The sequence below is a fragment of the Euleptes europaea genome, chromosome 8, assembly GCF_029931775.1.
Source record: "Euleptes europaea isolate rEulEur1 chromosome 8, rEulEur1.hap1, whole genome shotgun sequence".
Lineage (NCBI taxonomy): Eukaryota > Metazoa > Chordata > Lepidosauria > Squamata > Sphaerodactylidae > Euleptes > Euleptes europaea.
The window spans coordinates 24,885,919-24,906,168 of NC_079319.1; the positions used below are offsets into that span (position 1 = coordinate 24,885,919).

The 20,250-nt window shown below is 42.1% G+C and overlaps 2 protein-coding genes across 2 annotated transcripts; one reads left to right on the top strand and one right to left on the bottom strand.

The window, feature by feature from the left end:
• Nucleotides 1-4,290: 4,290 nt before the first annotated feature.
• POLR2K (RNA polymerase II, I and III subunit K) lies at nt 4,291-6,515 on the bottom strand. Its single transcript, XM_056854749.1, has 3 exons — nt 6,420-6,515; nt 5,223-5,315; nt 4,291-4,354 (listed from the first exon to the last, which is right to left on the bottom strand). Exons 1-3 carry the CDS (start codon nt 6,478-6,480, stop codon nt 4,332-4,334), a joined length of 177 nt encoding a protein of 58 aa, XP_056710727.1. The 5' UTR covers nt 6,481-6,515; the 3' UTR covers nt 4,291-4,331.
• An 8,623-nt stretch (nt 6,516-15,138) lies between these two features.
• FBXO43 (F-box protein 43) lies at nt 15,139-19,427 on the top strand. The gene is made up of 4 exons (XM_056854765.1): nt 15,139-16,661; nt 17,177-17,279; nt 18,164-18,349; nt 19,157-19,427. Exons 1-4 carry the CDS (start codon nt 15,151-15,153, stop codon nt 19,403-19,405), a joined length of 2,049 nt encoding a protein of 682 aa, XP_056710743.1. The 5' UTR covers nt 15,139-15,150; the 3' UTR covers nt 19,406-19,427.
• The last annotated feature ends 823 nt before the right edge of the window (nt 19,428-20,250 follow it).

Genomic DNA, 20,250 nt, shown 5'->3' on the forward strand with positions numbered 1-20,250 from the left:
ATAACTGGAGGGTCCCGCAACTATGAAAAAACCCCATCTATAAATGTCTTGGTATTGCAGCTTTCAAGACTGGCATGAGCCACTCCAGTTTACTACTACAGTACTGATGGTGAACATACAATGTAAAAATCATTAGGAAAATGTCAGACTGCCACTTCATCATGTATCTTCTGGACTGTACAGCATGTCTTGTGGAGGTTTGACAACAGTTCTCTCGCACTGGAGGAGCCGCATGAATGGTTTGGGGTTTTTTTGACCCAACAATTCTATGAACTGTAATCTTCCCTAATTTGATTTCCGATAATTCACAGTGGGTAGCCGTGTTAGTCTGTTTGCAGTAGTCAAAAAGGGCAAGAGTCCAGTAGCACCTTAAAGGCTAACAAAAATATTTTCTGGTAGGGTATGAGCTTTCGTGAGCCACAGCTCACTTCTTCAGATACAGCTAGAATGTATCTGATTCTAGCTGTATCTGAAGAAGTGAGCTGTGGCTCACGAAAGCTCATACCCTACCAGAAAATATTTTTGTTAGTCTTTAAGGTGCTACTGGACTCTTGCCCTTTTTGATTTCCAATAGTGTCAATGTTTCTATGAAGTATATGGCAGTGATCACTTGCTGTTTGACGTGTACACTGTGCTTCCATGGACCTACCGAAGACCTGTCAAATAGTGCAGAATTCATCTTTTCAAGAAACGTAACTTACTTTCTCCCACACATAAAATAAAGTTTCCGTTTTTGAATGTTAGGATCGATTCGGGTTTTATGATCAACCCCTGGCGAAGTGTCGGAATATCACTTACCGTTTTAAGAGGGGGTGATGAAGGGTGAAAGTCATTAATATATTAGCGGGGTGTGGGTGTGGCGGGGGGAAAGCAGATGGGAACTTCCACTTCCGGTGTTTTCTGCACTAGCCTCAGTCTGTTGGCTTATTTCGGGGGGGGGGGGCTTGAAATAAATTGGAACAACCAGATTTTTGGAAAAAAAGAAAGCGGTTAGGAGGAAGTTGGGGACGAAACTGTTTCGAGAGAGTTGGAAACGGTGCCGCCACCGGGCCTCACCTCCGTTGGCTCCGTCCGCTTTATGGCAGCAGCAGCAGCAGCGTCGGCTGAGGCGCTTTTCTCCTGCACTGAGTCGGAGGGTGGAGCAGGCGCCACAGCTACCTGCCTGCACCTGGAGGCCGACCTGGGATCTGCGGTGGGCCCGCTCTGGCCAGGCCCCGCTCCGAGGCGCTTCCAGGGAGCCCCTCAACGTCAGCAACGGCCGGCTGGGAGAAGCGCCTGGAGTAACGCGGCCCGGTTTCTATGGCAACGCACGGCGCGCGCGCATGCGCACTCCGATGAAACTCTGGGCGCGTCCTTTCCCCCACCTTCCGCTACGAGGGCCTGTAGGGGCGATTTCTTTCTGTATACTTGCAGTCCCCCCCCCCCAACAAGTATGCACTGACCCCTCCCTCCCCTTCATGCCTGGCTTCGTTCATTATCAGCTCAGTATACGAAAAGTTTGGAGCTTTCAAAGCGATACAGTGACGTCAACTAGTGCTAGTAGAAAAGGGCAAGAGTCCAGTAGCACCTTAAAGACTAACAAAAATATTTTCTGGCAGGGTGTGAGCTTTCGGGAGCCACAGCTCACTTCGAAGAACTCTAGCTCATACCCTACCAGAAAGGGGCAAGAGTCCAGTAGCACCTTAAAGACTAACACAAATATTTTCTGGCAGGGTGTGAGCTTTCGGGAGCCACAGCTCACTTCGAAGAACTCTAGCTCATACCCTGCCAGAAAAGGGCAAGAGTCCAGCAGCACCTTAAAGACTAACAAAAATATTTTCTGGCAGGGTGTGAGCTTTCGGGAGCCACAGCTCACTTCGAAGAACTCTAGCTCATACCCTGCCAGAAAGGGCAAGAGTCCAGCAGCACCTTAAAGACTAACAAAAATATTTTCTGGCAGGGTATGAGCTTTCGTGAGCCACAGCTCACTTCTTCAGATACGAAGTATCTGAAGAAGTGAGCTGTGGCTCACGAAATCTCATACCCTGCCAGAAAATATTTTTGTTAGTCTTTAAGGTGCTACTGGACTCTTGCTCTTTTCTACTACTGCAGACAGACTAACACGGCTACCCACTGTGAATTGTCAACGCCTCTGCTTGCACCGTTGTGAAGTATTGCCCTTGTGCTCCGCTTCCTCCCTCGTTCCCCCCATCCTAAAGCTTTCTTGCATGCCCTGCACAGCCACCGTATCCCTGCAAGAGGCTCTGCCTCGCCCCCTTTTCATTTCCCAACAATTTGTGACGCGATACAAGACACTTTGGGGTCCACGTCGTCTGAAGCGCACTTAAAAGGGATGGAGGAGCAAATTGTTGAGGAGGGACCGTGGCTTTGTGGTAGAGCATCTGCTTGGCATGCAGAAGGTCCCAGGTTCAGTCCCCGGCATCTCCACTTAAAGGCAGGCAGGTAGGTGATGTGAAGGACCTCTGCCTGAGACCTTGGAGAGCCACTGCCGGTCTGAGTAGACAATACTGACTTTGATGGACCAAGGCTCTGATTCAGTTTAAGGCAGCTTCATATGTTCATGTGTATGTAGAAAGGAGACAAAGCATCTTGACACACCACTAAGTCCTTGGCTGAGGCAGAAAACAAACACACAAACCTTCAAGGGTTTCGATTCACCTCCAAAGGAGTCACATCAAATTGCACACTTTTTTGGGGGGGTGCCTCCACACAGGGTTGATCTTGACACACACACACACACACACCCTGACCAGCCTCCAGAGGCATGTGCAGAAAGCAAGAAACTCACAGCCGTCCATCTAAATAGGGTGACCCTTGAACAAAATGGAAACAATGGAGAGCCTGTTGCTGCGGCACTTGGGAAGAAGAATCCCCTCTTCTGCTTTAAAGAGCTACAAAGACCATCTTACACTGGATAAGTTGATTTCATATTTATTCACTTTAAAACCCACTTTCCCAGTATCACGAAACAAGTACAGCTGGCACTTTAAAGATTATCATTTATTTCAGTATGAATGCTGATGAATCACAGCTCACTTCCTCAGATACACTGAAATAAATATATTGCTAGTTCTTAAGGTGCCACCAGACTTTTGTTTTATTTTGCTATAATAGAGTGACAGGGCTACTTCTTTGGAAACATCACATAAGTAAAGGAATTAAACAAAATGATGCAAAACCGAGAACTGAATTATCCTCACCCCGATTTGCTGCTGAAAATGGATTGAGTGGCTGCCACAGGCAGGGCATATAGAGGCAATTCTTGGATTTAACGGAAATAGCATTTCTTTGTAGGAACATTCAAAGACCCTGCTCCTATTTTGCAGCACGGACATTGAGCATATTGAAGGCTCCCCTGTCCTATGCACACTTTTGTGAACATTAATACACACTGCCAAGTGAAAGATGGAGACTAGTTCAGGGGTAGGCACCTAGGGTTCCCACTGGGGAGTAAGGCAGGTTATGAATGAAGTAAATTAATGATTTAAATCAATCCATACCAACTGAAGTATGAATACAGCTGAAGACATGTGTAAGATAAAAAAAGGATCTTGGTGCACTTTATTAATAGCAAACCCAGGGACTTTACCAATTTATAAACTATGCATTAAGCGAAGTCTGACAAACAGGCTATGTTGTATGTATGTAAAGGGCCATCAAGTCACAGGTGACTTATGGAGATCCAGCAGGTTTTTCAAGGCAAAAGTCTAACAGAGGTAGTTTGCCATTGCCTTCTTCTGTTATAGCAACCTTGGTATTCCTTGGTGGTCTCCCATCGAAGTACTAACCAGGGCCAACCCTGCTTAGCTTCTCAGATCTGATGAGATCAGGCTAGCTGGGGCATCCAGATCAGGGCAACAGGCTGTAGACCTGGATAAATATTACACGATGCTTACTTCTAGGCATTCAAACATAAAATGTAGACAGGCCACACTAATGGGTTTACAATTGCAAAGAATTTTTAAAAATCTACATTTCACATTGTGAGTAGGCTTAAGGCAGGATTAAATAGAGAAAATACCTTTGAACTTAATATAAGAAAAAATTAAAACCATTTGCAAGACCTGTGTAAGGCTGTTAACAATCGCTTTGGAGGTCATTAATACATAGGGTCACCATAAGTTGGAAGTGACTTGACAGCACTTAACATACACAATCAGATTTCACTACTGAAGAAAACAGAAAACTAATTATTTCAATAAAACTTTATTATGACTGTACAATTTACACTATCAGGATGAAAACATGCTTTCCTATAACAAATATGAAATCAATTTCAGCAAACGAAGAATCAAAATACAGAGAGAAATCAGAAGCATCTTCAGTTTTCTTCATCGGGCATCAAACACAACCACTATAGCAGAGTTAAAGAAAAAAGTTGGAAAGCATGTAAAAAATTCTAACCCATTCTAACATACTTGGTGGACAATACGCACCACAGATACACAGATGTAGCTATGCACATGGAAAATGAAGAGCACAGGTCTTAATTAAGCCCATTTCCTTACCTGTCTGGCCCTTGGCCAACGCAGTACACCAGCCACTGTTTGCAACTGGAGACCTATGCATACCTCCCATACACTTACTTAACTATTACTCTCCTCTTCATGTTATGGTCAACTGTACCTACAGTGAACAACTGGCATATTTCAGGAATGCACACACATGAGATCTAGCTAGGGAGTGAGAAGACTTCTTTGAGCCATAAGCAGATTTCCTTTTCTGGGTACTACATAGCTGGCTAATCCATATTTTGTACTTATACCAAGAAATTCAAAAGTGTCCTGAACACGAGATGTCTTACAAACCAAAGATAAACAAGTGTGAAAATTCAATTTCTTGACCAAAAAAAAAAGCCTCCTTAGTATATAAATTTTATTGATTTCAAGGGTGATTAAGTATGTTTAACACACACCACTTTCTTATGATAAATCATTTTATTGCTAACCCTGCGATCCAGTCATGCTTTACACTTTATATAACCAATTTGCCCTATGTATTTAGGGAGAGAGGGCCACATTCACACCAGACGTTTCCATACAAGAATCTTTCCAAAAACTAGAATCTCTTTAAATAGTAAAGTATGAAATGGACTAGAGGCTTCTAGCATTAGTGCATGAGTAAGGCTGCTACAGCAATACAATCACATTACAGAACAGATATTAAAAACTCAGATGGTCAAATCAGCACGTTAGAATGAAGATGGCCATTTTAAAGGATACATCTTTTTGTTCTTTTCTTGTACATTATTCTGTAACCACACTCTCTGCATCGGATAGGATCTCTGGCTTTTATTTCATTTTCTGTGTGACATTCTGAAAGTAAGAAACATAAGTACTTTGCTAGATCAACATTAAAAGATATATAGGGAAGGCCAGTTTAATCAAGATAAAACCATGGCAAAATAAGAAATGAAGTCCTTTATGCTATGACATTCTCCCATTTGTAAGATTGTAGAAAGTATTAAGGATAATCCAAAATTATCACAAAGAAAAATTATCACTCAGCTCCTCGCAATATTTACTTGTAAATTCTAACAGTATTTCATCAGTTGAAACTTCTCAAATTCCGACTGTAAGCCCCAGAATGCTTTTTTAATTAGTTTACTTAAACAGTTATACCCTGCCTTTCCTCAAAGTGGCTTACAACAATAATTTTTTAAAAAGTTAAAAAACAAAATAAAATAACCCCCAAATCTCTCCTCCCCTTAAAAGATTCCTGCCATTCTAACTTCCTCAAAAGCCCTGGCAAACAAGCAGCCTTGCAGTGTCTCCTAAAGATCTTCAGGGATGGAGCCCACTCCACAAAGCTGGCCAATGCCAGGTGGGCCACCCTAAGTGGAGGTCAATGCCAGATGGGCCACCTTAAGTGGTGAGATAGCCAACAGAAGGCTGCCTGACAACTATTGTTGGCACACAGGGACACATGGAATGAGACATCCCTTCAAATATGTGGATCCCAGGTCATGAAGAGCTTTAAAGGGCACAACCAGCACCTTGAATTGAACTCAGAAACAGACTGGCAGCCAGTGTAGTTTTTTTTTTTTAAATGGGCAACACATGTTCCCAGCGGCTAGACCCTGAAAATCATTGGCTGCTACATTTCAGACCAGTTGTAGTTTCCGGGTTGTCTTGAAGGGTAGCCTCATGTAGAGTGCATTGCAGTAATCTGACCATGAGGTTACAGAATCATGGCTTAGCAAGTAAGTCCTATTGAATAAATTAGTAGACGTGCTTATCCAAACTCAACATTTAGACAGGTCAATCACTGAGGTATGCTTTCAAAACTGACAAAATTCACAAATATAAAAGAAAAATCACATTTATCTGACACCATAGAGTACAATCAACACAATTAGCAAGTATATGTTGCATATCCCAGCTACAAGTAATTTTACGAAAATCATACAGAGGGCTTACCTCCACAGATATATATCATGGGCTGCTGCTTGGGAGGTGGCACATCTTTCTGGGTGTCCATATTCTGTTAGTAAAGTAAAAGGCAGAACACTCACACATTGATTACAGTTTTAAAACAACGAAACTTTCCTCATAAATCTTACTGCTGATAAAAATGGGTGGGGGTGGAGAATAGGAAGAAACAACCCAGAAAAGGCTGCGCAGGTTCTTTTCAATCTGTATTCGGGTGGGGGGAGTAGATAACGCAAGAAGAATTTCAAAAACAGATTATGCCGACAGAAAGAGATCGCAGACGACAGAAGTAAGCAGCAGCATTCCTTCCTCCAATACCCTATGCCTCGTGGAGAGATCTAAAAAAATCTCACCCCGAAAAAAGACGAGACAAATTAGAAATGACACACAGAATCGAGAAAAGAAACAGAATACAAACTATTGCTGCTTCACACAAACAGTTTTGCTACAACAGATTAATTAACTAGAGCCTGTAAAACCCCATTACCAGATCGCATCACCCACCAGTCTCTGTGGCGCAGTCTGATGATGTAAGCATAGAATGCCCAAAACAGCCTATCAGGCTCCACCTTCAGTGAAGGACGCAGTTTAAGCGTGTCACGATGCATAGATTTAATAGTTGTACCGCTTCCGTTCGTTAGCGACTGCAGTGCCTTACCTACTTTTAACTGTTGCGCACAACAATAATCGGAATATTTGTTTTACTTTCAAGAAAGAACTCGGAGTAAAGTGTCGAAGCCAATGGTGCAAAGACTTGTTCTAATACTGAATCACGATATTGATTTATTTTTATTAGCGTTTAGATATTATACGTGTCTACGTATAGCAGATAGGCTTTCGAAATATTAGGATGTTCAGAATTCTGAAAACCAGAATATACTGTGCAAGATTTAAAGTGAGATTTACAGTGCAATCCTAAATGTATCTGTAGGTTCACAACATTTTCCAAATAAGATGCTATTACAGAATACAGACTCCTTTTAGGAAAATTGGTTTGATGTGCGGTGCGCACACCCCCCCCCTCCCAATACACAGTCCGTTCCAGCCAATCTAGGATAATAATGTATATAGCTAGGAGACACCACATTCAGTTATGCTTGTTCTTTGTATTCTGGAACACCCGAAACATCTTGTGGTTAACGCGTGGTACTAGAGACTCGGATTCAAACCCCTCACGTACTAACCTTGGGCCAATTACACTCTCAGCCTAATTGACCTCACAGGATTGTTGTGAACATAAAATGGAGGAGGACCACCTGAGCTTTGTTATACTTCAGCTTCTTGTGGGAAGGGTGGCATAATGATGTACTAAGTAAGCGGAAACGCACACTTGTGTGTGTATAAAGTGCCGTCAAGTCGCAGCCGACTTATGGCGACCCCTTTTTTGGGGTTTTTCATGGCAAGAGACGAACACAGGTGGTTTGCCAGTACCTTCCTCTGCACAGCAACTCTGGTATTCCTTGGTGGTCTCCCATCCAAATACTAACCAGGGCTGACGCTGCTTAGCTTCTGAGATCTGACGAGATCCGGCTAGCCTGGGCCATCTGAGAATAAGTCCCAATCAACAAAGTAGGACTTATATGCGAATGGACGTGCATAGACTTGGGCGTCAAGAAGTCTTCTATCATACCATACAGTTAGAGTAACAAGACTGCGGCTACTAATTAGCCAACAGTGCAGTCCCAATGCAGGCTGACTCCAGTCTTAAATCCATTCAAGTCATTCAAACGCTGCCTGGGACTGGATCGTTAGCGTTCCAAGTTCTTTCTTTGCCCGCATCATTATTTTACAACAGGGTCAGTCTTCAAATTACCGATGGAGAGAAGGTACTGAACAAACTAATTCATAATTCACAGTGGGTAGCCGTGTTAGTCTGTCTGCAGTAGTAGAAAAGAGCAAGAGTCCAGTAGAAGTATCTGAAGAAGTGAGCTGTGACTCGCGAAAGCTCCTACCCTGCCAGAAAATATTTTTGTTAGTCTTTAAGAAACTAATTCATAGTAGTAGTAGAAAAGAGCAAGAGTCCAGTAGCACCTTAAAGACTAACAAAAATATTTTCTGGCAGGGTAGGAGCTTTCGTGAGTCACAGCTCACTTCTTCAGATATTTCGTATCTGAAGAAGTGAGCTGTGACTCGCGAAAGCTCGTATCCTGCCAGAAAATATTTTTGTTAGTCTTTAAGAGACTAATTCATGGTAGTAGTAGAAAAGAGCAAGAGTCCAGTAGCACCTTAAAGACTAACAAAAATATTTTCTGGCAGGGTATGAGCTTTCGTGAGTCACAGCTCACTTCTTCAGATACGAAGTATCTGAAGAAATGAGCTGTGGCTCACGAAATCTCATACCCTGCCAGAAAATATTTTTGTTAGTCTTTAAGAAACTAATTCATAGACAAGGTCAAATTTTGAAGCAAGGACTTTCTACCTCTGTCTCTCCCTGTCCTGGTAGAAGGTGTACTCCCCCCCCCTCCCCAAGCCGGGTGGAGTGGGAATTCTAGTCCACTGCAATAAATGGGCGAGCTGTGGAACGAGGGCGGGAATCACTCTTTCGGATTAACTACTAGATACTGTAAGGCGCGCTCTTCTGTGGGGGGGGGGCAGAAAGGGGGGAATAGTAATTCTGTCAGGCATCTTGGAAGCGGCCTGCAGAGATGACCAGAAGGGCCCCCCCCCCCAAAAAAAAACCCACAGCAGGCTAAGGTGGGGCGGGGCACAGAGTGACGATAGGAAGCGTGTGTTTGGGAACAACCAGAAAAAAAGCTTTTATTAACTTTTTTTAAAGCCCCCAAGCAGTCCCCCAGAATGCCCCGCAGCCGAGAGCCCCCGAGTCAGTTCCTCGTCTGGCCCTCCGAAACCTTTTCGTCAGTTCTCAGCCCCACCCCCCTGACTGCGGCCCCTCCCCCTCCCCGGCTCTGCGCTCTCCGAGGCAGCCGTGCGGGAGGGGGAGGAGGCGAAGCGGCAGCGGTTGGGAAAGGCGGGTAGTTCAAAACCGAGCGAGGGAAACCTCTCGGCGAGCGCACGCGGGTAGCCGCTGCGAGGTCAGGGGGAGGTGGCGCCGCCTCCTCCTCCTCCTCCTCCTCCTCCTCCTCCTCCTCCTCCTCCTCCTCCTCCTCCTCGCTAGGGCAACCCTTGGGGGCTGAGGCGAGGAGATCCTGGAGCTGCTGCTGCTGCCTCCTTTCCCCTCCTCTTTTGCTAGAGAGCGAGTGGCACCCCTCCTCCTCTCCTCTCTCAGAGCTTGCCTTCCGCCCTCCTCAGCTTTTTGGAATTGGGCTGGAATGCACCCCACCTGGCTTTATTTGCTTTTCTGAGGCAAAAGTTCTCCCTGGCCCGCGTTTGGGGGCAGCCCCTTTTCATCCTCTCTCTTCCCCCCCCCCCCGAGTTTTTCAGGAGGATTTGGGGATGTCAAGCTGCTCCTATATTTCAAGCAAGGTGACCGAACCCCTCAAGGGCTGATTTCAGTTCGTCCTGCTAAGTATGGTTCACAGTGGGTAGCCGTGTTAGTCTGTTTGCAGTGGTAGAAAAGGGCAAGAGTCCAGTAGCACCTTAAAGACTAACAAAAATATTTTCTGGTAGGGTAGGAGCTTTCGTGAGTCACAGCTCACTTCGTATCTGAAGAAGTGAGCTGTGGCTCACGAAAGCTCATACCCTACCAGAAAATATTTTTGTTAGTCTTTAAGGTGCTACTGGACTCTTGCCCTTTCTGGCAGGGTATGAGCTAGAGTTCTTCGAAGTGAGCTGTGGCTCCCGAAAGCTCACACCCTGCCAGAAAATATTTTTGTTAGTCTTTAAGGTGCTACTGGACTCTTGCCCTTTTCTACTACTGCTAAGTATTGGGGTTGACTTGATGAATTAAGAGACTACCTGGTTTATATAAGTATGCTTTTGACCGTATTCTCAAAAGTAGCTAAACAATGCGCTAATGTATGTTATGGTGTTTCTTAAATCTTGGGTGTCTCCCCACCCCACCCCTCATTTTACCCCCATCCTCTAGGTTAAAAGGGCATTTTGATTTTAGCTGTATGGAAAACTTCATGTGAAGCATCTCCTAGCCTTCAAATTAAACAGGTAAGTAGGATTATTCCTGTCTTCGAGAGAAGAAATTTGACTATAGCCAGTATTCTGTGTATCATTCGCTCAGGCTATGCTAATTGGAAGGGAGTAATTAAAGGTAGGTGTATCTGCCCTGAAAAGTTGAGGGAAAACTACATATTTGCTCTAGGAAAGACTGGTTTCCTCTTAGCTCAAAACAAATACAGGCAAAGGCACTTAGTTTAAAAGGGAGAGGATTAAAAATTCAGGTTTCAGAGTAAGCAGTTTTGGTAGGCTCGTGTGTGTTCTTAGAGAGTTATCTAAAGGAGACCATCTCCTTTAAAAACACATTCCCAACCTAATCTTATTGTTTCTTAAAACACACTCTATGGCCTATAATGTTTTCTTTTATTGAGGTAATTAAATTCTAATATACAAATCAATTTAAACAAAGAAAAACAGAGGATTGCATTCTTAAATTTTATTTTCTAAGGAATTATGGGAAAATAGGCAGTTATGTCTCTTCTTCTTGTTTGTTCCTGACAGTATCATATGTTTTCTACCATTCAATATGGGGGTTCCATTTTTAACGATTCCAACTAATAACTACGAATCTTCTTTTTTTTTTTAGTCAATAAAGTTTGTCAGGCTGCAACCCCAGGGATTCTCCCAGTATGTTTAATCCAATTGCTGAATAGAGGTAGCTGTGATTTTCCCCATTCACTCATATTTTTGTCCGTCCACTCTGCCATGCTGTCCGGCTCAATACAGCAGGGTAGAAGGAGTTAGGAAAAAAGAATCAATGAGGTGGTTTTCAAAGTACAGCAGAAATCTCCAGGCTGCAACCTGGCAACGTTAAGCCACTTGTGAGTGTGGCCACCACAACATAATTGTAGCAGTTAATTCTCTAGCTTAACGATGCATTGTGTACAGTTCTTCATTCCCCCCCAAGATTAGCTGCTGATCTTGAGAGCTACTGTTTTGTGAATAACTTTGCTTCTGGTGCTCTTTTTATATAATCAATGGTTATATAATACTCTTTCAGTCACATTCACTTTAAAGTTAAAAAAAGATGCTCTAGCCTCTGTTCCGGAGGAGGACTGGTAATTTCAGTTCTTTGCTGTACTTCAGGAAATTAGAACTTCAAACAGATATCTGAATAGGAACGTAACAAGTGTGTGTAAAGTGCCATCAACACGCAGTTGACTTATGGTGACCCTGTAGGGTTTTCAAGGCAAGAGATATTCAGAGATGGTTTTCCACTGCCTTCCTCTGCATAGTGACCCTGGAATTTCTTGGTGGTCTCCCATCCAAATACTAACCAGAGCTGACAGGAACATATCATAGATTTATATAAATATGGTAAAGGCAAGTATCATTTTCCTTCCCTTTTAGCTCCCCATCCCATGTTTATAGAATAGTCATATTCATATATTGATGGTAGTCTCTCTCTCTCTCTATGCCCTTGTTATTGGAAAATACAGTGTGCAGGTGGTTTAATAAACAGTGTGCAGGTGGTTTAATAACTCTTTCCTTACAGGATAGGGCAGAGGTAAAATGAACACCCTTACTTAGTCCAGCACACTGTAATGAAGTCTGCAGGGGCCTTGGTGTAATGAAGTTGAATCCAGATAAGATGGAGGTGATGCTGGCTGGGCCAGTGCTTTGAATGAGATTGTTCTTCCTACTTTTGATGGTGTGCAGCTTTCACCGACTCTAAGAGCTTGCGAGTCTTGCTGGATTATTGGAGAAACAGGTGTCCATGACAGCAAAAAATGCTTTTTCCCAGCTACATCTAGGTGGGAAACTGATTCCCTGTTACTAGATGGCTGATCTGGCCATGCTACTCCATACATTCAGGGCTAGAGTACTGTAACATATTCTACTTGCGGCTGCCCTTGAAGACAATCCAGAAGCTGCAGCTGGTGCAAAATGTGGCAGCTCATTTGTCATCTGGGGCTAGAGAATGAGACCATGCTACTTCTATTCTGAGGTCCCTTCACTGGCTGCCAATTATTTTGTAGGTCCAGTTCAAGGTGTTGGTATTCAGTTATAAAGCTCTTCATGACCTGGGGCCGGTATATTGGAAGGTCTGTCTCTCTCTTCATGTTCCCATGTGTCAGCTGTTTTTTACTCATCAAGGTGTATTATCAGTTCCTCCACTGTGGAAGGCACGTTTTCCCATGGTCCAGACTTGGGCTTTTTCAGTGGCTGCCCCATGTGTCTGGAACAGTCTCCTGAAAGAGGTCAGTGGGGCTCCTGCCATCCTGACTTGCCAGTAACAATGCAAAACAGAACGGTTCCAGAAAGCTTTGGGGGCAGCCTGAGCCTGTTGATTGGAGTAGTTGTTTTTAGTCTTGTTTTTAATGTTTGTTTTATTAAGCTGTTTTGTGTTGTCTTTACATTGATGTTATCCTTCTTGGATGCCTTGTAGAAAGATGGTATATAACTATTCAAAATAAACAAATTGATTACTTTTTGCTAACTAGTCCCCGTTCTGTGGTTGGCAGATTGCTTCCGCTTTATGCACATGCAGCCTGTCAGGAAGATCCCCATACAGTGCTCGTTGCTGACGTATAATCTCAAGGTTTCAAAGAAATGAATGCAGCTTTCCTTGCTTATCTTTTGTATGTTGTAATGTTAGCTGTTTCTGTCCCTCAGCGCCTTGGGCAATGCCCACACAGTTGTGGAATGCTTCTTATTTAACTGCAATCTCCTTGTAAATCAATCAGGGTAAGTATGCAATATTACTTTTTGATAAAACCCACTGCAAATGCTGGCTAGAATTCAAAGAACTGTTCACCTAATTCTGTAATATCATGTGACCATCCCCCCCACTGTGTTATTTCTACCACCACCGATCCACCAATGTTGAATAGCAAACTGCTTTTGAAATGAGTGGGAATTTCAAAAACAATGTGTGATTTGGCACTGTTCAGTTTTTTATGTAAAAACTTCCTTTGGCTAGCAAGCTTAAAGCAGGATGGATTGATTTAAATCACTGAGAAAATATATCAATTTGAAACACTGATTTAAAACAAGTTTTCTCTTTTGACATTCATATGGAGGGGGAAATGATTTTGTAAGCTGCTTTGGGGTCCTCATTGAAAAGAAAAGTGGGATATAAATATCTTAAATATATGCTCTGAACAAGTATGCTGTAGTTATTAAACAGAACCTTCAACCAATCTAGGGGCATAATTCAAAATCTTTAATCATGAATCACATGTGCCGTTTGTAGTGCAGAATTCTGTCTGCTTAGAGAGAATACATTGTTATGTATGGCTGCTAAGCAAGTTTGCTTAAAGGCTCAGTGTGAAATCATACACATGTTTATTTCAAAGCAAATCCTAAAATAGGGCATATTTCTGGCCAAACATGCATACATTTGGTCTGTAAATATCCCAAGGTTTTGGATGTTGGTAGTTACAGAACCCCCCACCCCATGAGATAGAAATTAAATGTCTGTTTGATACACTCACAATCTGAGAACTATATTATTGGACCTTGTCTAGTTGGGGGCATAAAACTGGAGCTTAATGGATATTACTAATAAGATCTATTGGATCCTTGTAGCATTTGTGACTTGTTGGTCATAAGCTTAAATCAAAGCCCACCGTAATAAACACATAACTTGACTGTATAATTTATATGAAACTTCAGAACATTGTATCAAGATTCCTTTTTGTACACAAAAAAGGACTTTTAATGTTTGAGGTCCAGCTTATCTTCCTGTCATGCAACCTGCAGCTTGGTAGGTCTGCTACTAGTATACATCTATAAAGAATAAGGATGCTATGCTTCCTGTCTCTTTGCATACATGTTAAGAAAAATGGCAGGATAATGAGGCAAAGTCACTTGGGGATAGAGAGTATTACCTTTTGGTACAGGCAGGTTCAGAGATACCCCTCCTCTTCCTGCAGAAGCTCTACTTTGCCTTTTCTCTATCTGTTCACTATAGCCTGGCTATCCCCACCAATTGTTTCTCCAGTTCTCTGAATTTGTAAGGTCAAGTTCTCTCTGGTAAGGTCCAACTTCTCTTCCTGTCATGCAACTTGCAGCTTGGTAGGTCTCATACCATTGGGAGGACAGTGAAAGCTGAATCTTTAGAAAGGTTTGGAAGACCCAACAAGAGATGGATTGACTCAATAAAGGAAGCCACAGCCCTCAATTTGCAAGATCTGAGCAAGGCTGTCAAAGATAGGACATTTTGGAGGACTTTGATTCATAGGGTCGCCATGAGTCGGAAGCGATTTGATGGCACTTCACACACACACACACACACACACACACACACACACACACACACACACACACAGACATTTTTGCAGGAAGGTAATTATGGTAGAACATAACCAGAGTGGCATCGTCAGGAACAATGTTAAGCATTTATCATGCAACTTCATGAAATAAGCGTAACAGTTTAAGAACTGACTAAACTGGTGAGTGGGGGAGTTATTGGGGACTTGATTTTGTATGCTTTAAGTTCTGATTTGTAACTACATTGAACCATGAAGAAAGGTAGGATATAAGTACCAAGTAAAATAATAATCTCTGAAAGAACCTTTCTATAAACATAAAGCAGTATTGGCTACTACAAGATACTCGGTTCCTAAAGTAAATAAAATATTATGATTAATTTTTAACATAAAACACTGTCTTTACTTTACAGAACATAACAAGCTCTACATACAAGATGTCAGAAAGTCACTCAGTTCTATCTAATATTCTTAAAAGAGGCAGACTGATCTCTTCTGGCAACAGTACAAGATATTGCAGCTTTAACGATTCTTGCTCTCCTTCCATATTTCATGACAGCGGATATAATGAATCATTAAAAGACCCCAGCTTTGATTATACCAGTGCAGAACATAAGGGAGAACGGAGTGAAAGCGGTCCATCTGAGCATTCTAAATATTCACATTCTAGTCTATGCACTTCAGTATTGTCTCCTACTGAAAATGAAAAGGTTATCTTTTTATCAGAAAGAAGAGATGCAGGTCCGCGTACAGACTTCTTTGAAACACCCAAGGTTGCTAAAAAAGACTTGTCACTCCGCAGAAGACTGCTCGTGTCTAAAGCAGCTTCTTTTAGTGTTGTGGGATGTTGTGAGAAGCAAGTTTGTTTGGGGAGCAGCAGGAAAAAAATATGTGTTCCTCACTTCCTTAGTTTTGATGAACGAGTTTCGAAACATGCTTTGGATTCTCCAAGGCAGGTGAACTATAAGCCTTTGGCAACCAGTACTTTAAAAATTGAAGATCCTTCTCCTAGTTGTCAGAAACTAAGGCATGTGTTTTCACAGCAGAGGACTTCCACAATAGATGAATCAAAATCTCAGGGCAGCCTGTTGTCAGAACCAGCCTGTTTATCTCCAATCCAGCCTAAATCTTCCACAAACTCGTTTGTTGCAAATACACCTAATAGCTTTGCTGATGGCACCCTTACTAGTTTTAACCATCAAAGCACTTATGCAGAATTAGTTAGGACTCCTCAGCGTACGTTGTCTGAGACCAGTGTGGATGGATTTGTCACACCCATCAATAGGCTTATAGAAGGCTTTCACTTTAATACATCTGAGATAAACACTTCACCAGCTAAAGCAGTAAGTGACTTGGACCTCTTAACTTCTGATAGTAGCAGCTGTAATTCACTTGGCTTAGATAAATCAGAAGATTCCTTGACTGATCAGGAGGGATCTTTCCAAGAGCTACTTCAAAAACATGACAAATCACCTGTTCTGAACTCTAGAAGAAAGGTAAGAATAAGAAAGCTGCAGCGTTCAAGAAGACTATCCACTCTTTCAGAATGTGGGTCACAATCAGAAAAAGAGGAGGACTGTGCGATTACTCTTGCTAATTCAAAATGCAAGCAGGAAACATTTGACGACTCTATCAGTGAAGACAGTAAATTGATTTTTAATGAGGACAAACACATGATTTTGAATCCTGGAGATCTAACAAGAACCCCTGCTTTGCAAATGATTCACGAGGTCTTTATGCAAAGTAGAAGTAAAAGTACGGAGCGAAATGACCTGTCTAGAAACATAGATGGAACTGGCATGTCTATTCTGAAGTGTATTGTTGCGAGGCTCATTGGCAAGAAAATGGGCCTTGAAAAACTAGACATATTAACAGAATTAAGAGAGAGAGACTTAAAACATGTTCTTGGTATGATTTTAGGTGCCATGACTGTGGAAGGCCTGTGCAGGTAAGAGAAAAAAAACGGTAGGTTATAAGTAGTCACTAGATTCTGCACTCTCCCTCATCCACCCCATGTTGATGTAAACAAACTGAAAGCCGCTTCATATATTGTTTGTCTTAACGTAACTGTTTACTAACTGGCATGCTTGTAAATAAGGTTTGGGAATTTGGCAAATAACTATGACAACAATATTGTTTTGTTTATCATAAATCAAAAGGTGAAGTATGTCAAAGTTTTTATGAGAAACTGCCGGCACTGGCTCTTAAAACATTTGAATATTGGTATCTGTCCTGGCAGATGGTAGGCATCATTCAGAAGTGATTATATTAACAGATTCCCATTCCTTAGAAGCTCCAAAGCATGGGGGCCTGGTATTGCAAAAGTATTTTCCCCATCTGGCTCAGTGTTGCAGCCATCATTGGGGTGGCTGACGCAGGCTTGCAAGCGGGGCCAAAGCAGCCCTGTACCTTGAACTGTGACATGATGTTTAAGTAGCAGCTGACGGTAGTTCTTTATTTCAGTATGTGGGAAGTAAGCAAAAACTGGCGTGAAATTGTTGTACAAGATAAGCATGCGAATCAGCGAAGGAAGCTATACATAAAACAGTTGAGAACAGAAGCTAAGGTAACAAACCCTTGCATCAGAAATTATTGAATGGTCTTCTGAGGAGATGGAATAAAGCTCCAGATTTTGAGTGGAAAGCTTCAATCTGATAATGAATGTGTCTTGCTGCATATATATGCTTACTGACTGAAACATACCAGAGTCCAGCCATATTCAAATTTGTGTTAAAATTGCTGATATTTTTGGTGCAATGTAACCATATAGATATAACCTTGTTCCTTCAGTTTCTTTTACTCACTGTGTGCCACACACGTGTCTTCCTGAGGGTCCTCATTGAGGACTCCCTCCCTAATATGCTGAAGATCAGTAATGGCAAGCAGGCTTCCTTGAAATGACCAGTACTGAACTTCTGTAAAATGCAGTCTTACAGGAGTATTTGGTCTAAACACAGTTGACACAGCATTGTGAAGCCCCCAAAGGCCCAGGCAGTGCTCTGCATCAGATTTAGGTCAGGACAACAGGAAATCCAGCCACAGATCTGCTACTCTTAACATTTCCATTAATAGCAACTATGGTGGGGAGTGGAGAATTGAATTAGGGATAATGTTTTTGTGTTAAAAAAATTATCCCACACACCTCTTTCCTGAAGACTATTGCTCTCCTTCCTTGTGTTGCTGTTTGCCCCAACATGAAAAACATGTGTATCCCCCAAGTGCAAGACAGAATCCCAACCCCTTCAAAAATCTTCTGCATTGTGCTATGGTTCCATGGCAGATGTACACGTTCTCTTTGTTATTCCTCACATGATCTGAACTATAAAGTTTCTGGATGAGAGGAAGATTTATATAGAAAGTATAAAGAACATGGCTGACATAAAATAGCACACTGAACCTTAAGCAGATTTTTTTGAAATAAAGAAACTTGTGATGTTGACAACTTAACAGATATGCGTGCCAGATGCTGAAGATGCTGCCACAAGGCTAATGATGGCCAGATTTGCACTAAGACCAGTCCAGGCTCAAGCAAAATCCACAGTATTACAGATGCAGTCTTCTTGGATTGAGCTTTTGACACCTGAGGGATGCAGTCCTCTTCATCAATCAGCTAGTAAGCAGGAAGCATATGTAAAGGTAGGAATCTGCAACCAGCAGCTTAAGCAAAAAAATAGAGTTGTAGACCACTGTGGAGAAATGCTGGGTAATTTTTAGTGGGATATAAATGAGGACAGTAGCATTCTATGTGTTAGGAGAAAGTGATGGACCTTCATCTCTGACCAACAGTTGCTTGCTTTTATTTCTTCTGCAAATAAAAATTTCTTGATTATTCCTTCTGAGTTGGGCCCAGACTAAACTTTTCTATAGTGGAATGGAACTTTCCTGCCTCTCCTCTCTCATAAAATGCTGCTCCTGAGTAATGGGGGACCTTGAGGAATGATGTGAAGGGGAGTCTGCAGCAGAAAGAGACTTGGTGGCAATTGCCTATTTAGTCAGGGTCCAACCCATTGATTTTTATTGTAAAAGGGAGCCAGCGTGGTGTAGTGGTCAAGAGCGGTGGTTTGCAGGAGTGGATTCTGATCTGGAGAACCTGGTTTGATTCCCCACTACTCCACATGAGTGAAGGATGCTAATCTGGTGAACCGGGTTGGTTTCCCCACTCCACATGAAGCCAGCTGGGTGACCTTGGGCTAGTCACAGTTCTCTCAGCCTCACCTACCTCACAGGGTGTCTGTTGTGGGGAGGGGAAGGGAAAGTGATTGGAAGCCGGTTTGGTTCTGCCTTAAGAGGTAGAGAAAATTGACATATAAAACTCTTCTTCTAAAAGTCTGTTATGTTAATTCCATTGCAACTTTCTGGAAAGTATAATATGGGGTTGAGGAAAGCAACCTGTAAAATGCATGTGTGACCAGGTCCTAAATATTATCTGTTCTTCTGCTACAGGTTGCCAAAACTCTCTTGAGTGATGAAGCTTTAAAACCCTGTCCTAGGTGTCAGTGCCCAGCTAAGTACCAGCCCTTAAAGAAACGTGGACTCTGTAGCCGAGAAGACTGTGCATTTGACTTTTGTATTTCATGTCTGTGTGCTTTCCATGGATCAAAAGATTGTTACAGTTCATCTGCTAAATGGCAAACCAGAAAAGATGCTCTTCCGGGAAGTGCCAAAAGCAAAAGAAATTTAAAACGTCTCTAAACACATTGGAATCAATGGAACGTATTCCCCTAACCCCTACTCCTAAATTTGTATGATAGCATTTTAACAATTATGCATTTTGAAAGTATTAAGTTATTGTGACCATAAATCAAGCAGATAATTTCCCATATAAAATATCGTATATAACTTTTGATACCTTTTTGAAAAAAGTGAAAAAATTTTAAACGTTGCCTTGTGTTTGTCACTTTGCTAGATGCACTCAGTGATATTTCAATAAAGTACTTTCAATATAGTTTTCTTTACGTCTTACAATCCTGTTTGGGGATTTTAATTACACTTGTCTCACTGGCAAAGATGCTATGGTACTTCTTAATACTTTTAAAAATACTTCAAAACTTATTTTAACAGTAATGCATATTCCATGATTCAAGTCATCACTACCTCAGTAGGTCAAACAGGAATCTGGAAGCTACCTTAAGATAAGCAGCACAGAATAAACATGATATAATTCTTAATTGCTTATTGTCTAACAAATGATCCCCATAACAAAAAACTGAATTTGATTATGCATCTGAAACTGCCTTGTGACAAATCAGATCACTAGATCAGGTTTTTTTCCCCTCTAACTGGATCTCTGGGATTTTGGGCAGGGAAGGGTCTCTTCCATTATCTACTACTAGTGATCCTTTAACTGTAAATGCCAGGGACTGAGCCTGGGATGGCCTGCAGGCAAGACATGTGTCTTACTACTGAATCATGATGCCAACGCTAACACACAAAAGTAACAGTTTATTATTAGACATGTTTGTCTCTGTGCAAAGCATAACAAACTTTTTTCCTGGGATGTTCATACATAGGCAATATAGCAAATATTGTATATCATC